General features: G+C 40.8%; 1 protein-coding gene across 1 annotated transcript in view; it reads right to left on the reverse strand.

Moving 5' to 3' along the window:
- Positions 1-213: 213 nt before the first annotated feature.
- LOC126262312 (alpha-tocopherol transfer protein-like) overlaps positions 214-24,814 on the reverse strand; it is a 116,146-nt gene continuing 91,545 nt past the window's right edge. The window contains exons 5-7 of the mRNA XM_049958863.1: positions 17,492-17,602; positions 9,674-9,779; positions 214-1,588 (exon numbers count right to left, since the gene is read on the reverse strand). Coding sequence (XP_049814820.1) covers positions 1,437-1,588; positions 9,674-9,779; positions 17,492-17,602 — 369 coding nt within the window. The 3' untranslated portion in view covers positions 214-1,436. The remainder of the gene's footprint in view (positions 1,589-9,673; positions 9,780-17,491; positions 17,603-24,814) is intronic.

The following is a 24,814-nucleotide window of genomic DNA, read 5'->3' on the forward strand; positions in this document are numbered from 1 at the left end:
GTGGTGGAAGAATTCATTAAAAACAATAAATATTTTTTTTCAAAATTATAAAGTATAGTGCAGTCGTCTAGTAAAAAGGAGTATGGCTGAGGCTGGCCAAAGTATGTTACCAAAAGATCATGCTTTTCAACTACAGCCACTCACTTGTGGTTAGTGCAGTAACACTGGAAAAGTTATTTTATGTTCTTGTGTTCAGTGAAATTTCAATCTCACCTTTTTGTCGGCATTCACTGCTTCATTTTTTTTTTTCATTTCTTACGTACAGCAGTGGGTAGCTTGGGCTAGTGTGTTCGACAGCTGATTTTAGCTCTCTCGTTAAACACTTGTGTATTGCTAGTTATGTTGTCAGCTTTAGGTTGGATATATTCTAAGCTTTGGTATGCCGAATGAAACTGATTATTGTGTTTTCCTGCTCTTCTTTTACGGTTGTGTTATTGTTTTCGGTAAAATACAAAATTGGCCAACGTTATTGTAAAGTTGGTGAAATCCAAGGGGGCAGTTTATTTCATCGTTTGCTTCATTGTGTTAGAAATTCAGCTTTTGCGTTTAGGCAATTTGAGCGCTGAGCACCTAGCGTCGGACATCATGCGCATGCACTCGAAGAAGCTGAAATTGGTCAATAAATAAATGTAAACATTGTTAAGGAATTACGCACCCGCCAGGTTAGCAGAGCGCGCTAATGCGCTGCTTCCTGGACTCGGGTAGGCGCACCGGCCCGGCGGATTAACGACGAGGGCCGATGTGCCGGCCAGCCTGGATGTTGTTTTTAGGCGGTTTTCCGCATCCCTCTAGGTGAATACCGGGCTGGTCTCCACGTCCCGCCTCAGTTACACGGCTCGCAGACATCTGAACACTTTCGGACTATTCGATGGATTACAATCGTCGCAGACTGTTGGGGTGCACTAATTCCTTCCGGGGGGGTACGGGGTGGCGGCAGGAAGGACATCCAGCCACCCCTTCAACTATTATTGCCACATCCGATTAACCATGCCGACCCTGCGTATCCACGGGAAAACCGTCATAAGCAAAAGAAAGAAAGAAAGAAAGAAAGAATGTTTAAAGAATTACGCATACCAACATCCTGTCAGTTGTCACTCTCACCATTTCCTGCGCCAGGTAATTTTGTTTCCTAGAATTTTGCTACACTTCCCATTTTATTTTTGTACAAACTTTCTTTTTGTACAAACTAGTAATGATAACATATTGGTGTGTTTAGAAGGGCGACTAGATAATCTTGAGATATGCGGATATCCAACCACTAGTGAAAGCGAAGAATCGTGATTCTTGTTGAAGTAATTCTCCTAAGGTTGATGGTGCACTAGAATGTAAGCCGTCTCAGGTTATGAATGAGCTGGGCCGTGCCGGTAACTGGCTACAGCGGAAGCGAGCGTGGTACAGCGAGACAGCGGCAGAAGGCCGAGTGAGGCGCGGCGCGCTCAGTCGATGGAGAGGGCGCGGAAGGAGCCCTCCATGCCGAAGACGTCGGTGGCGGTGAGACCGCGCCCTGGCCTACTGGACTCGTCCACCCGCAGCGACTGCTCCGACAGGAACCACTCGCGGTGCTCCTTCAGCCGCTGCCGCGTCTCGTCTGGAACACAGCGGCGGACACTTGTTACAAAAAATGGCCATTCTAAGTAAGAATAAAACACGTTTGTTTCTCCAGATGTTTTTATTCTAGATAACGAAGTGAAAATAAATTTTTTTAGATGTTCTCTATTGATGGAACTTTTCCTGATTATCGGACGAGTCGTGGCGTCGTGTAGCCGCAACGTTTCGACGAGTTTCCTACTCGACATCTTCAGGTGAAGTGTCAGGTTCTTGTCCAATTGGTCTGTTTGTAGCCGCCGAAGGCCTAATGGGTGGACCAGTCGCATACCTCCAGAAAAACTGTCGCAGCTGGCAGTGGGAACCTCACGATGGGCTGGAGGTGGGTTTGAGCATCAAGGACTCCTGTTACTGCCTGTCTGTTTCGCCCGCTGCTTCTACAGCACCACGAATCGACGCCTGGACCCCTCACTAGCCCGCCGGGGGCCGATACTACCGGCATACCTCTTCCGGACGCAAGCTACTGGCCCATCCACTGACTCCTCGGAAAAGGATTCTGTAGTATAGACGCTCTAATAGAATTGAAAATGAACCTGACACTTCGCCTTAAGAAGACGAGTAGGAAAATTGTCAAACAGTTGCGATAGCAGAACGCCACGGCTTGGCTGACATCCCGAAAAAACTGTCTCGATGAAATTCCCCAAGAAATCCTGTGTTTCCAAATCTTAGGTATTTTTCTACGTAGTCGCCGTTTGTCTCAGCTCTCCACAACATTTACTATGCCTTCTGCATACTCAGTGGCCACCAAATTGGCAAATTAGTCATTAGTGTCCTATCTCATTTCTCCGTCGTTTCCACAGAGCTTTCTGCCCGAAAGATCCTTCAATTGGGAAAAAAGATAGTGATGAAATGGGACCATGTCTGGAGTACATAGTGGATGCTCAGCAACGTCCAACGTACACTGCTGAAGACAATCCTCCTTCAAAGCATCAGAATGTGGGTGAGCGGTATACTGAAGAAGCACAATGCTGCTGGACAACATTCCACGCCCTTTGTTTTGAACGGCACGGAGTTGTCTCTGAAGGTTCTGACAGTACACCACTGCACTTTGGCAAGGAAACACTGCGGCCATAACCTTTATAGCGCTAAGATTAGCCTGACATTGTTTTTGTTTTGTTGGGTATCGTGAGTGACACCATTCGGACTAGGGCTTTGTTTCTGGACTTTTATGGGAAACACACGTCTCTCCACCGGTAACAATGAGGATCAAAAATTCCTCACCACCCTTGTCGTACCGAGTGAAAAATAGCAATGGAGCTCCCACTCGTAATTTTTTTGTGTTAGTCTGCCAAAAGTCGAGGAACCCACCTGGAACACACTTTTATCTAATCCCAGTCACCACCAACATTTTTAAAAAGAACTAATCGTGAAACGAACACAATACTGAATTTTTTTCTCAATAATTGTTTTGCGTTGTTACAGCTGAAAGGTCGGCATGATCGTTCTACACTGTTTTCGAAATGCAGCTTCATTCATAGCATTTATATAAACTACTATTATCTGTTTGTAAATTTCGGTATGCTAGATTCTTGTTGTATTCAGAAACTGTGTTATACGACGATCCTCACAGTTGGTGGAATGTAATGTTTTGCCACACAGCCACCGTTGTGGCGGTTCTAGGCGCTTCCGTCTGGAACCACGCGACCGCTACGGTCGCAGGTTCGAATCCTGCCTCGGGCATGGATGTGTGTGATGTCTTTAGGTTAGTTAGGTCTAAGTAGTTCCTTGCTGTTACCGTCACACTATGCCAACGATTAGGAAGGTCTATAAACCGTAACTTCCTGGGGGGGGGGGGATTGTGCGGCTCATAGATCAAAACGTTCTTTGCGTCTAGAATGCCACTCGTATATTGTCAAGCTCACAGATGTTTGGGAATAAGCGCTGGTCACCAATATCTACAAGTAGAACACTTCTTATGTTTGGACGCTTGAGTACAGGAAGTGACACTGTCCATACTCTAATGCAAGGGAATCCTACATAACTACTAAAACTTTTTCACGTTTGATCAGTTTCCATACCATTACCAGGTAGCAATTGCAATCGGATAAAAAAAAATAAACAAAAAGGAAATGTGGGAAACATGAGAGAATAAAAATGTGTGAAAACAGGAGAGAAAGCTCTCTTAGACGTAATAGAAAAAATTATCTTGACTCTAAGACTTCAGACTGAGACACTTCTTACACGTCTTACATGTTTGCTGGAAGTTGACGATGGTATCTGAATCATGAAAGACAGCGAAGGTGATACTGCTCTGCAAAAAAGGAAGAAGAAACGTCTGTGAGAACCACAGAGGAATAAGCTTTCTAAATGCGTCTTACAAACGGTACGCAAGGAATGTTAAAAATGAAATGAGAAAGACAGCTAATGCCGTCCTAAAATAGGAACAAAATGATCTTAGAAAGGGTGATCGTATAATAGGAGCTACTATACCGCGCCAGTTAATTGAAAAACGACCAGAGATACAGTACAACCTGGAGACTCACATCGAATTCACAGATTGTGATGCAACTTTTGACAAAGAGTGCAGAAGTTCGGTAGCCGTGGTCTAGGGGCGCCGGCACGGTAGCTCAGCGTGTTCGGTAAGAGAGCCGCTTGGCCTCTGTAATAAAAAAACTGAGTGGAAGGATCAACCACCGAACTTGAACAGGATGTCTTGCGACGTCCGCAACGACCTAACCAAAAAAAAAAAAAAAAAAATAAATAAAATTAAAAAAAAGGGTAGCGTCTTTGATTCATAATCAAAACGTGTTCGGTCCCGGGTTCGATCCCCGCCCCTGCCTAAATTTTGATAAATAATCAGCATTGGCGGCCGAAGACTTCCAGCATAAGAAGTCAGCCTCATTCTACCAACGGCCTTGTCGAAGAGGGCAGAGGAGCGGATAGAGGTTCAGGGCACTCTCTTGTCCTAGGGGTGGGATATTGCCCCTAAAGGCGGAAGAATCAGCAATGATCAACGACATGAGGATGCAGAAGGCAATGGAAACCACTGCATTAAAGATACGTAACGTGTATCCACAGGACATGTGGCCTGTAATTGAAGAAGTGTCATGATGATCTCTCCATTGGCAAAAGATTCCGGAATAGTCCCCCATTCGGATCTCCGGGACTGCCAAGGGAGAGGTTACCATGAGAAAAAGACTGAATAATATAGGAAAGGATAACGTTCTACGAGTCGGAGCGTGGAATGTCAGAAGCTTGAACGTGGCAGGGAAACTAGAAAATCTGAAAAGGGAAATGCAAAGCCACAATCTAGATATAGTAGGGGTCAGTGAAGTGAAGTGGAAGGAAGACAAGGATTTCTGGTCAGATGAGTATCGGGTAATTTCAACAGTAGCAGAAAATGGTATAACAGGTGTAGGATTCGTTATGAATAGGAAGGTAGGGCAGTGGGTGTGTTACTGTGAACAGTTCAGTGACCGGGTTGTTCTAATCAGAGTCGACAGCAGTCCAACACCGACAACGATAGTTCAGGTATACATGCCGACGTCGCAAGCTGAAGATGAACAGATAGAGAAAGTGTATGAGGATATTGAAAGGGTAGTGCAGTATGCAAAGGGGGACGAAAATCTAATAGTCATGGGCGACTGGAATGCAGTTGTAGGGGAAGGAGTAGAAGAAAAGGTTACAGGATAATATGGGCTTGGGACAAGGAATGAAAGAGGAGAAAGACTAATTGAGTTCTGTAACAAGTTTCAGCTAGTAATAGCGAATACCCTGTTCAAGAATCACAAGAGGAGGAGGTATACTTGGAAAAGGCCGGGAGATACGGGAAGATTTCAATTAGATTACATCATGGTCAGACAGAGATTCCGAAATCACATACTGGATTGTAAGGCGTACCCAGGAGCAGATATAGACTCAGATCACAATATAGTAGTGATGAAGAGTAGGCTGAAGTTCAAGACATTAGTCAGGAAGAATCAATACGCAAAGAAGTGCGATACGGAAGTACTAAGGAATGACGAGATACGTTTGAAGTTCTCTAACGCTATAGATACAGCAATAAGGAATAGCGCAGTAGGCAGTACAGTTGAAGAGGAATGGACATCTCTAAAAAGGGCCTTCACAGAAGTTGGGCAGGAAAACATAGGTACAAAGAAGGTAGCTGCGAAGAAACCATGGGTAACAGAAGAAATACTTCAGTTGATTGATGAAAGGAGGAAGTACAAACATGTTCCTGGAAAATCAGGAATGCAGAAATACAAGTCGCTGAGGAATGAAATAAATAGGAAGTGCAGGAAAAATGTGAAGACATCGAAAAAGATATGATTGTCGGAAGGACAGACTCAGCATACAGGAAAGTCAAAACAACCTTTGGTGACATTAAAAGCAACGGTGGTATCATTAAGAGTGCAACGGGAATTCCACTGTTAAATGCAGAGGAGAGAGCAGATAGGTGGAAAGAATACATTGAAAGCCTCTATGAGGGGGAAGATTTGTCTGATGTGATAGAAGAAGAAACATGAGTCGATTTAGAAGAGATAGGGGATCCAGTATTAGAATCGGAATTTAAAAGAGCTTTGGAGGACTTACGGTCAAATAAGGCAGAAGGGATAGATAACATTCCATCAGAATTTCTAAAATCATTGGGGGAAGTGGCAACAAAACGACTATTCACGTTGGTGTGTAGAATATATGAGTCTGGCGATATACCATCTGACTTTCGGAAAAGCATCATCCACACAATTCCGAAGACGGCAAGAGCTGACAAGTGCGAGAATTATCGGACAATCAGCTTAACAGCTCATGCATCGAAGCTGCTTACAAGAATAATATACAGAAGAATGGAAAAGAAAATTGAGAATGCGCTAGGTGACGATCAGTTTGGCTTTAGGAAAAGTAAGGGGACGAGAGAGGCAATTCTACGTTACGGCTAATAATGGAAGCAAGGCTACAGAAAAATCAAGACACTTTCATAGGATTTGTCGACCTGGAAAAAGCATTCGACAATATAAAACGGTGCAAGCTGTTCGAGATTCTGAAAAAAGTAGGGGTAAGCTATAGGGAGAGACGGGTCATATACAATATGTACAACAACCAAGAGGGACTAATAAGAGTGGACGATCAAGAAAAGTGCTCGTATTAAGAAGGGTGTAAGACAAGGCTGTAGCCTTTCGCCCCTACTCTTCAATCTGTACATCGAGGAAGCAATGATGGAAATAAAAGAAAGGTTCAGGAGTGGAATTAAAATACAAGGTGAAAGGATATCAATGATACGATTCGCTGATGACATTGCTATCCTGAGTGAAAGTGAAGAAGAATTAAATGATCTGCTGAACGGAATGAACAGTCTAATGAGTACACAGTATGGTTTGAGAGTAAATCGGAGAAAGACGAAGGTAATGAGAAGTAGTAGAAATGAGAACAGCGAGAAACTTAACATCAGGATTGATGGTCACGAAGTCAATGAAGTTAAGGAATTCTGCTACCTAGGCAGTAAAATAACCAATGACGGACGGAGCAAGGAGGACATCAAAAGCAGACTCGCTATGGCAAAAAAGGCATTTCTGGCCAAGAGAAGTCTACTAATATCAAATACCGGCCTTAATTTGAGGAAGAAATTTCTGATTATGTACGTCTGGAGTACAGCATTGTATGGTAGTGAAACATGGACTGTGGGAAAACCGGAACAGAAGAGAATCGAAGCATTTGAGATGTGGTGCTATGGACGAATGTTGAAAATTAGGTGGACTGATAAGGTAAGGAATGAGGAGGTTCTACGCAGAATCGGAGAGGAAAGGAATATGTGGAAAACACTGATAAGGAGAAGGGACAGGATGATAGGACATCTGCTAAGACATGAGGGAATGACTTCCATGGTACTAGAGGGAGCTGTAGAGGGCAAAAACTGTAGAGGAAGACAGAGATTGGAGTACGTCAAGCAAATAATTGAGGACGTAGGTTGCAAGTGCTACTATGAGATGAAGAGGTTAGCACAGGAAAGGAATTTGTGGCAGGCCGCATCAAACCAGTCAGTAGACTGATTACCGCAGATATTGAAAAATCATGGAAGAACGGACGTATACGGGCTCGACGACACTCCGACACGCGAAAAATAGGCCACAGGCCATAGGATAGAGGTGTCAGAAGAAGGGGTGGAATGTTCTTAGGAGGGGCTGCAACGACTTACCCGTGGTGCGACGCATCCCTGATGGGTCAGAACAGTGGTCAAAATTGGTGCCAATGTAACTTAATTAACCCACCTTACAGTTCACATGAACTTCTAAGCTGTGGTAGTTTTATGGCCTGTATCGACTCTTTGCTGTTGGAAGCTTCGCTGAGCCCGAGGGTGACGTCACAGGCGCCACGCTTTTGCACCATTACAGAGGAGGATTGTAGGAACTTTTGGCCAATTTCAAACTAATATGTCCCAGTTGGAAGCAGTTGAGAGCTTTTGAAACAATGCGCCGTGTATCTCGTACGTAGAAGATATTGTTAGACAGCAGAAACGGGAAGTTAATGTGTCACGTTAAAGCCAAGACCCACAATCAAATAAATCCTCTCTTCATTACCGATGACCAGCCATTCAGAAGACGGAACATGACTTCCAGTTTGCAATTCATAATTTCTATCAAATATGAATATCATTTAAAAATGTCCGTAAAGAGCTAAAGTAGTGGCGTTTAAAGGGAAATTTTCAATACACTCAAAAACAGTACTAGATGAACAATAAACAGAACAAAGTGTAGTAATACTATGCAAACAGAAGTTATTTTGGTAATATTTTCTTAGGCTACTAGTTTCGACGTTCCAAACACGTCATCTTCAGACCTGTCACATGAATGACACCACGTACCACTCGTGCATGTACAAGACTAGGTACCAATATTAGAATCTGGTTTCGTAGATATCCGAACTTCATGAACATGTGTGCTCTACACACATATGAGCTGTTGCCATATGTGTGAAGAGCACACATGCTAATGAAACTCGGACATCTCCGGAGACAGACACGAATATTTGTTAGTAAAAATCTTCGTATTTCAGAAAAGAAACGTGGTGGAAAGTACTATCTTCATAGCCAGTCACACAAAAGCCCTTTAGGTACTATCATAAGAATATAGCTTACTTCCTTTAACAATCCTAGCCCGGTTCTTTTTCCAAATCATCCCCCGTCTGGTGGTTAGTGCAGATTATTAACACAGTCTGGCCCTTATGCAAGCAGTTATTCGGCTTTATTCGGTTGGGCATTGATTGATAGAGTTGTTGGATGTCGTCCTGTCCAACTGGCGCGTCAGATCGTAAAATCATGAGCTGGTTGGAGGGAGATCTTTCTGGCAGACAGGGTCTGTCAGCGGCAAAAATGCTCGCCATGTGCGGGCGGGCATTATCTCGTTGAAATATAAGCTCAGGATGGCTTCCCATGAAGGGCAACAAAACTGCCTAGAATATCGTCAACGTACCACTGTACTGTCAGGAATCCGCGTATGCGAACCGAAGGGTTCCTGCTATGTAAAGAAGTGGCACCCGAAACCATCATTCTGCTCGTCGAGCCATGTGATGGGCAAGAGTCAGGTTGGTATCCCACCAGTGTCTGGGGCTTCTCGAGACACGTTTCCACAGGGCATCAGGCTCATTTCGAAGCGGATCTCATCACTGAAGACAATCTTACTACAATCAGCCAGATTCCTGTCCTGTCATAAGGGCCAGATGTCGGTCAAAGCATTTCTAACTTGCTCAATTTGTGAGACTCTTTCTCTTGAGCAAATTACCCAGTTCCTCTGTATTTTTTTTTTTTAGTCTTATAGTATAGATTTGATGACGATACGATTTCAGAAAGTGCATGTTGTGCTTTAACAAACGGGGTGGTTAATTTTCTGCTGGCTGCCCTGTGTTTGTACCTTGAGCTAGTTAGCACGTGGGAGAGGGTTTTGAGAAGGGACCGGGCTAGGATTGTTAAGTGAAAGTAAGCTATGTTGTTACCATGGAACGTAAATTGCTATCGGAGATTGTACTTTCTCAGTTGGTTTGTTTTCTGAGATTCGAGTATGATGCGAGGAAGGATGACGGAAATCAGTAATCAGAGACCATTTTCGCTGACGTAGCTGTTTTTCCATCAGTAACTTACTATGGTAGACTTCGAGGCTGTCCAGTTCACCACCATAATCCTTGGGCAGAACTGATTTCGGTACGTGTTTGTAAAATTCTTCCATGTCCTTTGAATGGACAAAAAGCTGAAAAATTAGTGCAAAGCATTATTGATAGTGTTTTGAATGCTTATCAATATGAAACTTTTATGTACAAAGCATTTTATAGTTGATATTTACACGATAATGTGTAATTAATGAAATATACTGTATAGAACACGTGAGGCAATACTGACCTGACGACTTATCTTAGAAGAAAGATTAAGGAAAGGCAAACCTACGTTTCTAGCATTTGTAGACTTTGAGAAAGCTTTTGACAATGTTGGCTGGAATACTCTCTTTCAAATTCTAAAGGTGGCAGGGGTAAAATACAGGGAGCGAAAGGCTATTTACAATTTGTACAGAAACCAGATGGCAGTTATAAGAGTCGAGGGACATGAAAGGGAAGCAGTGGTTGGGAAGGGAGTAAGACAGGGTTGTAGCCTCTCCCCGATGTTATTCAATCTGTATATTGAGCAAGCAGTAAAGGAAACAAAAGAAAAATTCGGAGTAGGTATTAAAATCCACGGAGAAGAAATAAAAACTTTGAGGTTCGCCGATGACATTGTAATTCTGTCAGAGACAGCAAAGGACTTGGAAGGGCAGTTGAATGGAATAGACAGTGTCTTGAAAGGAGGATATAAGATGAACATCAACAAAAGCAAAACGAGGATAATGGAATGTAGTCGAATTAAGTCGGTTGATGTTGAGGGTAAATGGTTCAAATGGCTCTGAGCACTATGGGACTTAACATCTGTGGTCATCAGTCCCCTAGAACTTAGAACTACTGAAACCTAACTAACCTAAGGACAGCACACACATCCATGCCCGAGGCAGGATTCGAACCTGCGACCGTAGCAGTCGCGCGGTTCCGGAGTGAGCACCTGAACCGCTAGACCACCGCGGCCGGCTGATGTTGAGGGTATTAGATTAGGAAATGAGACACTTAAAGTAGTAAAGGAGTTTTGCTATTTGGGGAGCAAAATAACTGATGATGGTCGAAGTAGAGAGGATATAAAATGTAGACTGGCAATGGCAAGAAAAGCGTTTCTGAAGAAGAGAAATTTGTTAACATCGAGTATAGATTTAAGTGTCAGGAAGTCATTTCTGAAAGTATTTGTATGGAGTGTAGCCATGTATGGAAGTGAAACATGGACGATAAATAGTTTGGACAAGAAGACAATAGAGGCTTTCGAAATGTGGTGCTACAGAATAATGCTGAAGATTAGACGGGTAGATCACGTAACTAATGAGGAAGTATTGAATAGGATTGGGGAGAAGAGAAGTTTGTGGCACAACTTGACCAGAAGAAGGGATCGGTTGGTAGGACATGTTCTGAGGCATCAAGGGATCACCAATTTAATATTGGAGGGCAGCGTGGAGGGTAAAAATCGTAGAGGGGGACCAAGAGATGAATACACTAAGCAGATTCAGAAGGATGTATGTTGCAGTAGGTACCGGGAGATGATGAAGCTTGCACAGGACAGAGTAGCATGGAGAGCTGCATCAAACCAGCTTCAGGACTGAAGACCACAACAACAAAAACAACTGTATAGAACACGAGAAGATCTGTTTGCACTGACATCCAGGAATTATAAAATACCTAAAAATAAAATATTTTAAATAAAAAATAAGGACTAGAAACGGGTCTTTTCCCACTTTTAACAAAAATGTTAAACTATTACCGGAAAATAAAATAATAACACTAATCTTCGCATTCTGAGTATATTTTATTTATGAAAAAGTTATTAGAACAAAAACGGTTCGAAAATTTAATGCTACCGCATTCAAACAGCAAGCAAATGTGTTGACAATGGGATTCTGAGCCAATAAAGATCCTTGAAAAATCTTGATAATTTCGGAAACCCGCTAAGTGAGACCTACAAGAGTGTGTTCACTGCTTCTATAGCTTAAGAATGTATCAAATCACTCCCATGCTTCTACAAAATATAGTCGACCTGGGCCTCATCTGGTAATCTTGATGGAAGTTCTATGTGTCCTCCGCCTTAGATTCACATTTCAAAACGCTGCTACCAGGTGGTCTCGAATGATGTTGCTAAAGCTAGCTGGAGTTCCGTCACTCTGGAGTCATATTGTTGCACGGGTACGAAACATGTTGTTACTGATAAGAACGTAACTGGTTCTCTTGCAGATCTTTCCAACTAATACTACCAACGAAGGGCTTCGGTTTCCGCGGGAAACGGTGAATGGCTAAATTAGCTTAGAAGCTGAGGTGAATTCCATCGTCGTGCAGCACAAACAAAGTATCTGTTCGTGCGTGCGTCGTAACCATTCGATATTTTCGACAGAATTGAAAAGTTATCTCTGTTATTGTATCAGAAAATGCTGCTACGCAGCAGTACTTGAAATTTAAATATTAAGCAACTGCTAACCTTAGGAATGAGTAATGAGCGTTTACTTTCAGTGATTCACATTTGAATGTACCTGTGTATCAGGTAATCTTACGTTCTAAGAGCAATGTCCTCCATAGAAATAGCTGAATACTTTCGACGTTTACCTCCTGGTCTAAAGCACTTTGGTTTTATGTATGTTTATCTCTCGCATTGTATGAAACTATGTACTGACCAGGGTTCGTCTGTGGCAAGTACGTTAGGGGATGACCGACCATACACAGTAACAAAGTTGTCGCAGATAGGTCTCCTTGATCTCTGTATAGGAGTCTACACTCGTAGCGGTGATCATGACTACGTACTGATTTACTCACAGGATCACAATCCTGATCCCATAGAGGACAATTATCTTCTAGATAATACCACAGTAAATGGATCTGAAGTCTATAATTCGAGCATTATCATTTACTTTTTGGTGCGGTACCCATCTTCGCCCCTTACTCCTTGACTTTTTTTCTGTGAGAAGATTTTGAGACGTGGCAATTTTTGGGCATTTATTAATTTAATGTAGTCACTCGATTAGTTCTTTTTTCATGGACCTTGTCCCGTACGGATAGACGCTTCATTCATAACTGATGCCGTTATTCATATTTCTATGCAATCTGCTACATCCTTTTACTGTCTTGAGAAAAGTGCTTCCCCCCAGTTGAATTCTAATCCCTTGTAAGTTTTGACACAGTATTTCCATACAACAATGTAGGAGTAACTGTGGGCTTACAAAATGTCAATGGTGTCTCTATATTTCACCTGTCAAGCCTCTGTTAGTTGTTCCACATGTATTGTGAATTTTGCTACTTCCTTCTCGTTGTTCTTTTCAAACTGATATGTAATATCGTAGCCTGCTTAATTAAAATGTTTTGCTTACTCTACCATTTTATTATTATTTCTTCTTACAGAATCTTTTCGCTTAAAACTACAGATTTAGTCTGTCGCGTTAATGTGTATAGGTTGCGTCCTTTAGGTGTTCTGAACAATAATTCGTTCTTATAGATGATCCTCTTTTGCTGATTAAAGTATAGTATTGTCTGCCATATAAAATAGTACGTCCTTTATTGGAATAGAGAGACAAAGCTGAGCTTTCAAATCTCATAGTCTATCGTCGAGAATTATTTAAAAAATGGGTGGTTCCCTGCGCTCTGTTCAGACTCCTTGCTTACCAATGTCCGTTAGTTTGGCACTTAAATTTAGTGAACAGGCTTCTGCGGACAACTATAAAATATTGTGGATCACCAAATTTTTAATTACGTTGCACATGATTCACGTTTAGAAAATATTTTACAATGTCTAAACATGAAAACTGGTTTTCATATTATATTGCATCTATTTCCAGGTATTTGTTTCGTCGCAAATACTGCCTATCGGTGAATCTCATCATTTCTAAAGCCAACTTGTCTTCACTTGTGTCATATTCAGCTATTTTTACCCTACTACTTAGAGTCTCAGGAAGAAAATTGTATGCAGTGTCTACCTGTTTCGACGACATAATTTTTCTATTAATTTTCTCATTAACGTTTTGAAAATGTCATTACAAATACTTCTAAGAAATCACCCCCATAGTCATACATTTCAGTGCTGTTTCAACATACAAATAAATAAAGAAGCAGCCAAATAACACGAGATGTAAGCTAGTATAATGACGACATGCTTCCAAATCCAGTGACTGGTACAGTAAGAACTTTGCTCTTGCCCTCGAATAAGCCGAGATGTGCACTCCTTAAGAAAACTCATTACATTTTAGTCATGGGAAATAAACATTATCTTACAAAACTATACAAGTAATAGGTAAATGAGTCATCCCTTGTAAATAACATAAAAGACAGCAAATTTATTAGAGTTATTGTGATATGAAGAGTCAAGTACAATATGTAAACAAACATGGAACCCGAACGCAAGAAAAGTTTAAGGCCGCTACTCACAGTCGGATAGTTCTCTTATTGCTAGTACACGGATTATTCAATTACTCCTGAGTTTGAGGTACACGTAAAACAATTATCGATTGTGATCGTGAAAAAGCATGATATTTAAGGGAGCCAAACAGTGGCTTACAAACCCATGCAAGTGTTCAGCAAGTCAGTCACTATTTTATTTCCACCACGGCTTTTGGAGGGTTAAACCTTCGTCATAAATCAGTTTCACGTACTATATGTACTCGTATCTTTCGTATGTACGCCATCTGGGTGCCTGGTAGCAGAAGAGAAGAAAAAACAAAACACTAATTCAGTACAAGTTTCCAAGTTCTGTGGAGGTCTCTGACTGCAAGTACAGGGTGACAATTATTGAACTATATGAAAAACAAACGTAAATTAGTTTAAACTACGGCCTACACATATTTTATTTAACATGAAAACGTCACTGCAGATGTTCGCATTTACGTTATGACATGTTCGATATACCTGCCATTATCAGCGATGATGTGACGCAGACAAATAGCGAAATTCTGCATGACCCGCTGAAGTGTCGATGACCTCCTGAATGACTGTTGTTAGCTTAGCAATAGTTTTGGGGTTATTGCTGTATACCTTGTCTTTAAAGTAGCCCCACAAAAAGGAGTCGCATGTGTTCAGATCCGGAGAATATAGCGGCCAATCGTGGCCCATGCAGCGGTCCCCAAAGGGCTCTTCCAGAACATCACTCCCCTGCTTCGATGGCGTCGAGTTCCGCCTTGCATGATCTACATCTTGTCGAAATCATGGTGACTTTGGATAATGGGGATGAAATCATCTCCCAAAAGCACAGCACAGCTTCGATAGTCACCGTGCCATCAAATAATGTCACACGATTATTCCGTGACTGAACACTGCATACCATATTATTACTTTATTACTTTCTTAATATATCTTCGTCGTTTACCAGCCATGGCTGGACAGACTGCGTCACAAATACAACGTTTATCAACTAATATTTATACAACACCATATACAAAATTTATATTACAAATAAAAGAAAATATTTATGCAGTGCACAAAAACACATAGAACAGAGAGAAAATGAAATATAACTAAACAGGAAAGTAAAACTTCATAGCAGCAAATGAAAATACCATAAAGCAAAATGTTTACAAATCATGTAGATTACACACATAAAGTTTCGTTTTGGCAAAATATGTACTTTAAGTAAAACACAAAATTAAATGTGCAGTTAACTGAGAACATAAAAAGAAGATTAAATTTAGGCAAAATTATATATAAAACATAACAATATTTATTATTTTGTCCATTCACTACAACCACTGTTGAAAAACTCTTCCAAGGAATATAGTGGATGTTGTTTCAAGTCCTGAGCAAATTTTTTCCGAAATAATTCAGGTGGCAGGGATTTCACTTATGGAGGCAGTTGACTGTACATTTTTAGGGCGACTGTTGGAAAGCTGTCTTGTGTACTTGATAGGCGACACCTTCGCACTTCAATGTTCCTCTTACAGCGAGTGTCTTGATTACGTATTTCTTGTCTTATGCTAAAATTCCTTTGATTTTCTTTTATATAAATGAGGCAGAAAAACACATACTAGCTAAAAACAGTCATTATGCCTAGCCTGGTGAAAATAGGCTTACATTGGTCCAGCCTTTTGCTAGAGGATATGATCCTGATGGCTTTTTTTGTAATAGCAACACATCTTTGCAGCCTGAGGAGTGTCCCCACAACAACAGTCCATAACTAATGTGGCTGTGGAAGAGTGCATGGTAGACTATTGTGAGAAACTGGTCAGTTGTTACGCTCCTCAGGTTCCTCAGGAGGTATATCACACGAGAAAGTTTGGTGCATACATTTGCAGTGTGATCATTCATGGAGAGTTTGCTGTCAGTCTTGAAGCCCAGTAGTCTGACAGTCTCCATGAATTCTTGCTCTTCAATGTTGGTTACGCTGCATATGAAATGTTGGGTTTTTTCTTCATTGTTCTTCATCTTATTTATGATGAACCATTCTTTTATTTCTTCAAACATCAAATTTGATGCACCAAGAGCCTCTGCGGCTGTATGTCCTTTGGCAATAAGGGTAGTGTCATCTGCAAACTGCAACATTTGACTATTACAGCTCGTATCATTGAAATATATGAGGAATAGGAGAGGTCCTAAGACTGATCCTTGGGGCACTCCATGTTCCAGTTTTTGTTCAAGAGAAGTTGCTCCGTGCACTGATACTACCTGCTTTCGGTTTTCCAAATAAGATTGGAGTGTTGATAGAACAACACCTCCAACACCATAGCATCTTAACTTGGCTATTGGTGTTGTGTGTGAGATGAAGTAAAAGGCTTTGCTGAGGTCACAGTGTCAGTGCCACACTCTCTCTCTCTCTCCCTTCAAAACTCTGTCTAATCGTTTTTAATAAGTCCAGTGTGGCTGTCACTGTTGATCTCCCTTTGTGTTGCAGGTGAAGAGGATTCTCAATCGCGAAATGTAGATTCTCAGTACCCCAAATGCACCCGTTTTGCTTATTGACAAACCCATGCCAATGAAAGTACGCTTCGTCGCTAAACCAAACCATACATGCGCACACTAATTCCCATCATGGCCCACGGCCAATCGTGCAGTTTCAAAGTCCTAACGCAAACCGGTCAGAAGTTATGACAATTTTATTTCATGCGGTTCAATAAGTATCACCGTGTATGCACAGTAATACAATTGTAAATAGCTCCAGCGGTCACAGGCGCCTTTTCCTATTGTGTCTATGTCACGTATACTTAGTATACACTGAAGTAAGCAAAATGTGAATATTAATACCCAATAAGTGCAAAGAACGTGCGAAATACTACTGCCAACAGTAGCAGTACCACCGTTTATAATAATAATAATTATTATTATTATTACATTTAACTGATATTGTGTGTATGTATGTATGTGTGTGTTTGTATGAGAGACAGAGAGAAAGACTAAGAGAGAGAGCACTGTTTTGATTATAACAGCGCTGTGGGTTATTAAGCATATTATTGCCATTTTTTCTGATAGGATAAATTTTTACATTTTAAGTAATAGATCAGCTCCAAACACTGATCACATTAAGCTACTGCTCAAGAAAATTTTTGTTTTTCGGATTCCGCTATATTTATTGCCTGTTCGTAAGCATATTTATTTTGTCGTAAATGTGTACTTGTGTGTGTCTTATGCTGCCCATTTGTTAGAGAGCAATATATATTCAAATAAACCCAACGTTGTGGACATGGAAGCAGCCGTAATGCCCCGCTCACAATATTCCCTTTGTATGCGTGACGGCGGGGTTCGGAAAGTGTGTTATGCAGGCAAAGAATCGTGTAGCGCTGCGGGGGCTGTTCCTAATACCTCAGGGATGGCTTGCTGTAGCTCTTTCATTAAATTAATAAAGCGCCGGCGACGTAGTAAAAGTGACGGCCCTTACCTTGTCGGAGAGCTCCTTCTTCATTATGGGCTTCATGATATTAATCAACGTCTCCGTCGCCGGGACGACGTTAACCATGTGGTTACCAATTACCTTTGACGGCAGGGCATCCTGAAACATTAATTAATTAAAACTTGCCTTTCGCTGCTCAGAAATTAAGTAGTCTCCTCTTTCGAGGAAGCGGGGTAAACCAGACGTGTACAAAATGTAGGTGCAGCGAATAAATATGATGAGTCTTTTCAGCAGAGCGAATCTGTTCCGCTGTATTTCCCAGTCTGAACTACAAGACTCGTGTTCCGTTGCACGTGGACTGTAATGAGCTGTTTGCCATAACGTATACAGCAAACAAAGCGCACTGCCGCAGAGGAACTCTACGACCAGCCTGTAATTCTGTTTTGTTATTACTGTTTGGTTCCATTTACCCGGAAGACTCTGGACTGGATCTGATCCGCATAGTCAAATATCCGGATAACTGCATAAATCATGGAAAGAAGCTAAATTTGTATGTACATACTGCTGTAATGTTAAGTTCATGACTACAAAATTATGTTACTTAGATTCTGTGCAGTACTTCACTTACACACAGTGTCAGTTCTTGAATATATCAGTCAGTGAAACTTCCTGGCAGATTAAAACTGTGGCCCGACCGAGACTCGAACTCGGGACCTTTGCCTTTCGCGGGCAAGTGCTCTACCAACTGAGCTACCGAAGCACGACTCACGCCTGGTACTCACAGCTCTACTTCTGCCAGAACCTCGTCTCCTACCTTCCAAACTTTACAGAAGCTCTCCTGCGAACCTTGCAGAACTAGCACTCCTGGAAGAAAGGATATTGCGGAGACATGGCTTAGCCACAGCCTGGGGGATGTTTCCAGAATGAGATTTTCACTATTTTGGTGCAAAGATCGAATTTTCGTTCACGATGAGAGATCTGTTATTACACTTGCGTATTACAATAAGATACCAGTAGATATTTTGTACTCGAAAGTTTTACTGATTTGATAAATAATTTCATTTTGGAGCAAAGCTCAGGTTTTAGAGATACTGAATGTTACTGTCTCTCTGTGTCGAAGGCTGTCCAGCTATTGGCCATGTTGTGCTTACATCTCATATTATGACCATTATGAAGTTATGAATCTGCCAGGAAGTTTCATACCAGCAAACACTCCGCTGCAGAGTGAAAATTTCATTCTGGAAACATCCCGCAGGCTGTGGCTAAGCCATGTCTCCGCAGTATCCTTTCTTTCAGGAGTGCTAGTTCTGCATGGTTCGCAGGAGAGCTTCTGTAAAGTTTGGAAGGTAGTGTAAGTAGGCTGTTTAGGTTTTTTTATTGGTAACGCCACCTCAGTATGAAAATCACCGGCTGTGCCGTGTGCAGTCTGTGGCTGCTTTGCATTGTTGTAATACTCAACCATTGTAGTGTTAGGCAGCTGGCTGTGAACAGCGCGTAGCGCTGGGCAGTTGGAGGTGAGCCGCCAGCAGTGATGGATGTGGGGAGAGAGATGGCGGAGTTTTGTAATTTGTCATGATATCAAGGTAAATACATTGTTTGTTCTCTATTAATATCTTTCATTTGCTAACTATCCCTATCAGTAGTTAGTGCCTTCCATAGTTTGAATCTTTTATTTAGCTGGCAGTAGTGGCGCTTGCTGTATTGCAGTAGTGGGAGTAACCAAGATTTTTGTGAGGTAAGTGATTTCTGAAAAGTACAGGTTAATGTTAGTCAGGGCCATTCTCTTGTAGAGAATTTTGAAAGTCAGATTGCGTTGCGTTAACAAAATATTGTGTGTGGAAAGTCAGATTGCGTTGCGCTATAAATATTGTGTGTCAGGTTAAGGACAGTCGTGTATATTGTTCAAAAGGGGACGTTTCATATGTCGACCCTTAGCCGAGGATACCTCACTGGAATCTTCTGATTTTTTCCTTGTAGTTTGTGTAATTAGTGTAGATTTTGTTTATTGCTAGCGCGTAATTATAGAGAGAATTTCCTTTGTAGTTGTAGTTTTTCATTGTTGTACAGTAAAACAGTTGTGGCATGCATGTAGATTTGCAGCAAGTATTTCGCAGCTGCGCTTGCAATTAACTAGATATTATTTTCAGTGCTATGTTAATGTGTTTTCTTATTTTTGCTCTTCAAATTGTGTTTTTCTGTGTTGTCGTGTGAAATACTGTGACAATAATGGCGTGTGAAAAACGTAACACTAGGCTCCAAAGCAAACTGAGAAATAATAGTGACGACGAGCGTAGCTTGCCAGCACCACTGTGTAATGAATTAACTAATGTTAAAAGTAGTAATTTGGTAACTGTGCATAGGGAAATGGAGCGGGCGGCAAACAATGGTGTAGACAGCGAAACAATTAGAGAACAGGGAAGCATTATCGATCGGTCGGTCGGCAACAGCTCGCCTCAGGAATCCGAAATGACAGGACACGATCTCGCAAATACTGTAGATTCAGGATTTGGGTCCTCACTGTTTTCTCAAATAAGTCAAGACACATTTTCTGCTTGTCAAAATGTGAATGTTTCCGGTGCAAATTCACTGCCGAAAACCACTGAGGAACATGTTTCAGACACCAATGCATTGTTATTACAATTAATACAACAAATGGGACAAACACAACAAAAGCTTCAAAAGTTAGACACAACGCTCGAACAAAATCAGAAACAAATGGGACAAAATCTTCAAAAATTAGACACAATCGAACAAAATCAGAAACAAATGGAACAAAATGAGAGTCAAACACAGCAACAGCTTCAAAAGTTAGACTCAATGGAGCAAACTCTTGAACAAACACGTGAGGATTTAACTAATGAGTTACATCACATTGAATCGAAATGTCAAAAAGTCTGTAACGACGTAAAAACACAAATTTGTGAGCATTTCCAACCTATTTTTTCGCGGCATGAAAATGCACTACAGAATCACGAAGTAGCCATAAAAGAACTGCAAACTACTGTTCATGAAAATCATGAGACCTTGCAAGCTAAATTTGACTCAGTTGCATCTACCGATTCGGTTACGCAACTTGCAAAAACCCAGGAAAACTTAAAAGACACAGTAGAAAGACACATGGAGGAAATTAGTACATTATCAGAGAAAGTAGTTGAACTTTCGGATCAGCTAAATAATTTATCTACGAAGGTAGATGATAATCTGAATGACACAAAACCGGTAGTCTTTAATGACACAGAAGAGTGCGAACAAATTAGGAAATTCAAACAAAATCAGAATCAAATTAATACGCAACACCAAAGAGAAATCCGCGAAGTACAAGATCAGCTGACACAGGTAGTACAAGAATTACGTATTTCGGAGGACACTCGCGCCCCAATACGGGAAGAGGGACTTAGCAATATGGAACAGCCACAAAATAATAACACAGGACACTTCGGAAATTATGACAGAAATTGGCAAGGCACACCGAATTTTGAGATGGAACCGCCGAAACGACGTAATAATGACCGATATGCGACTCGCCGACATGATGATTTTGACTATAAGCTGTTCATTACTACACGTAAATTCAAAACATTTAAGAATTCTGGTAACGACATTCATCCACAAGCATGGCTCCATCAATTCTCTCATTGTTTTCTTCCCAACTGGTCGTTAGAACACAGATTAGAATTTATGTGTGGCTACTTAGAGAATGAACCAGCTGTAAGAATGCGATCGGTCATTCAAGATTGCCACAGTGAAGGAGAATTTTACCATGCCTTCCTCTCAGCATATTGGTCTCAAGCCACACAAGACCGAGTAAAACATGGCATCATAATGATGAAACATTTCGAACAATCTGAATTCTCCAGTCTTGTGAAATATTTTGAAGACATGTTGCACAAGAATCAGTACCTGTCAAACCCATACAGCCCCTCAGAACTCATCCGCATTTGCTTAATCAAACTGCCTGAACATTTGCGACATATTATTTTGGCAGGACGTTGCAAAGACGACATTGAAGCTTTTCAGGGACTCTTACAAGAACTGGAAATTGACACTGACAATCGCGGAACGCAGGAGCACAACAATTACAGATTACATCCGTCGCAATTCCGCGATGAAAGAAATAATAACTGGACGCGACAAGGCTATTCTCACAACACAAATCGTGACCGAAACAGACACCACCCGTATAACAACCGTTGGCAGAGTAGTAATAATTACAGGGAAAGATCACCTCTCCGCGGTAATGACTATCACAGAGACAATCAGAGAAACAGACAATATGGGAACCAAAACAATTATTATTACGAGGGACAGAATAACTTTAGACGCAACGGTCCAGCGCGCAGTTACGATTCAGGGAGAAATTCTCCACCACTTAACCGACAAGAAAGAAACCACAGAAACTACCGACATGACGACAGACGATGTGATCGTAACGACAGACCTGAATTGCATCAGAACTGGCGGGATTTAAACAGGGCAGGGCCCTCTCGGCAAGGCGAATTTGTAGAAGTTCGGTCTCCTAATCCGAATAACGACGCGCGCCAGCAAAGAAACAGACAATGACTCGCACAGCAGGCAGCCGCGTGCGCCCGCTGGCTCCGAGAAAAATAACACAGACGCTAACCTTGAGAAAAATTCCAGTATTCTTTACCGACGTATACCACTTGATAATTGCGTTAAAGTTGAAACTCTGCGTACTAGGAAGAGCAAAGGTTTACACCACATTTCACATGTAACACCGTTTATTGAGAGATAATGTGCTTTTTTAACTTGAGATTTTAATGCAACATTTTGGTTTATTTGAAAATGCATTCTGGATTTAAAGTGCTTTCTGAGAGATACTAGATGACACAGTGGTTAGTTTATGTGACAGCTACAGGATTTTATCATGACGTTACTAATGAGTGACAACTTACAATGTTGCTTTTGCGGTGTATCTGTTTTATATCTGCACAGTTTTTCGGCATTATTCAAGAAATTAAAAAATGTTTTAGTAGTAACTTTTGTGGTATAGCTACAAGGAGACAGATTTTCTGTAGCACAACAATACGTTACAGCACAGTACTTTCTTCATCACGGCAATAAGCGTAATAACTAAGATATCTATACTCGAAGCATTTCACTTTTGTTTATCATCAGGTAAGTACATTGACTTCTGCAGAACTTGGCTTTCGGAGGACGATAATTACGACACTTCCACAGAATTATCTTCCAGCAAGACGCACATTTAGCGCTATAGGACACGTATTTGAGTGATTAATTTTGTACTTAAAACATTTATTTTTAAAGATATTTGAAGTACAATGATACGAAGTTTTTCCGTTATACATTTCATTCCATTGCAATAATCTGTAACACCTGAGGGTATAATTACATTAATCCTCAGGGGGGTACACGCTTACTTTGTGTACCATGTGTTTGGCACGCACAAGGAGCCCTAGCTAATATGGTATTTGCTTATACAACTTTACACATCGGTACCATATTTCTCTAACACAGAATTACACAGCTATCTGATTATTTACCTGAGAGAGACAAACATTTATTTTGCTACATCAGTGACAGATGTTTACGTAATTACACAGTTGGATAACTTCACACTTATGAAACTGTATTTTGTCTGTACTTTGTAAACTGTTCATATTTTTTTGGAACCATTGTGATACTATGAGAGCTTTGAATGATGTATTTGGTATGAGATCATGATTTTTAAAGTACGTTTGAGGTAGATGACACTACTGAAATGAGCAGAGAATTTTTCTAGGTTTTGAAATTATTGGAGGAAGCTACGACGATTTTGAGAGTTGACTGAGGTATTATGATGTTATTTTTACGACGACGATGTGTATTATGCTGTTGAGGTATGTTTATGATTAATAAGCTAATGTTATATGAAGAATTTGATTATGCTATGTATCTAATGATGAAGTATTGAAGAAGCGTCGACGAATTTATATATGTGTAATAAGGTAAGGAATAATGAATAGTGATTAGGGCACTCTGATTTGTGGAAAAGGTTGTTGGAAACCAAGATCGTACTTTAAGAGTTATGAAATGTGTGTAAATGCGTGAATGTATCACAATGCCGACGAAAATTTTTTTGGACACTGTTATATCAATAAGATTTTGTTTCTACAGATTGGTAACGCAAATTCTCACCCTGTGAATTTTTGTAATATAAGACTGCCATTGTAGTGAAAACTGCTCTCGTAAATATTTCCGTACGAAAGTTAAGTGACCACCTGCACGTAATGCGTCACGGGCACACAGCTGAGTCAGACGCCTGAAAAAAAAAAAGGGGGCCATTATTGCGAGCCCCTTTTTCAGCGGCACAGGTAAAAAAAAAAAAAAAGGGAGGCCATTACCCTTCCTTTGTAGAGAACATCGCAAAAACGACAGGGTCGAACTTGAAAACGATGAGAAACATTTCACGGCTATTGTCGTGCTAATTGAGAGAAATGCCATATGGCTAGTGAATGACGTTTCACGCCTTGCTTTGCCCATTTTGTTTAATATCTAGTTTCTAGCTGCACTGCAGCATTGGTAAAAATAAAATTTTATAGATGTATTAATGTAAATATTTTCTGTCTACAGATCGAGTAAATAAAAAAAAAACGAAGGAGCATAAAAAAAAAATATTTCACTTCACAGGAATTGCATACGGAATTTTCGTTTCAACTACTGGGTAATTTTTTTGTAGAATTAGTTTTTGTGGTGCACCACTTTAATTACATAGACATTAAGATGTGATTATACATTTCCCTTATCTGCATTGTTGTCTTTACTGTAATATTTTTCTGCTTGAGCGTTGTCATGTTTAGATATAATTTATTGCTTTTGTTTCTGCTGTTTGCCAGGCATAATGTTACTGAATTTGACTTTGTATTACGCTGTTAAGCCAGTTTTACTAATGATTATTTTATTGTTTGCTGCGCATTGCCTCATATTAGTTGTAATGTTGAATTGCTTGGTAATTTAGATTTACTGTAGCTTGCTTTGCCAGTTTGAAATATTTGTCATTGATGTTTATTGTTTTATGTGATGCTGCATTGCCTCGTCCCTTGGTATATATATCTGAGCTCAGTAGATTTAAGTTAGCTTAAGAGGGGGTAGACTATATAAGAAACTAACTATGATGAATTGGAAGAAATGCATTGAGAAGCCGCAAGAAACAGATAGGGCCAAAATGAGTATTGTACAATGAGCCATATTTATTTTGAAAGAATTATGGTTGGAATACAGAAAAGAGGTACAGATAGGACTTTTGGAAATAATGAGGAACGAAGGGAGATCTCCAAGAACAAAAAAAGTTTTGTTCGCAAGATACTGCAGTAAAAGAAACCCTGTCCTTTCCTTGTGTTATCCCACTATGTG

This window comes from Schistocerca nitens, chromosome 6 (genome assembly GCF_023898315.1).
Source record: "Schistocerca nitens isolate TAMUIC-IGC-003100 chromosome 6, iqSchNite1.1, whole genome shotgun sequence".
In the NCBI taxonomy this organism is placed as follows: domain Eukaryota; kingdom Metazoa; phylum Arthropoda; class Insecta; order Orthoptera; family Acrididae; genus Schistocerca; species Schistocerca nitens.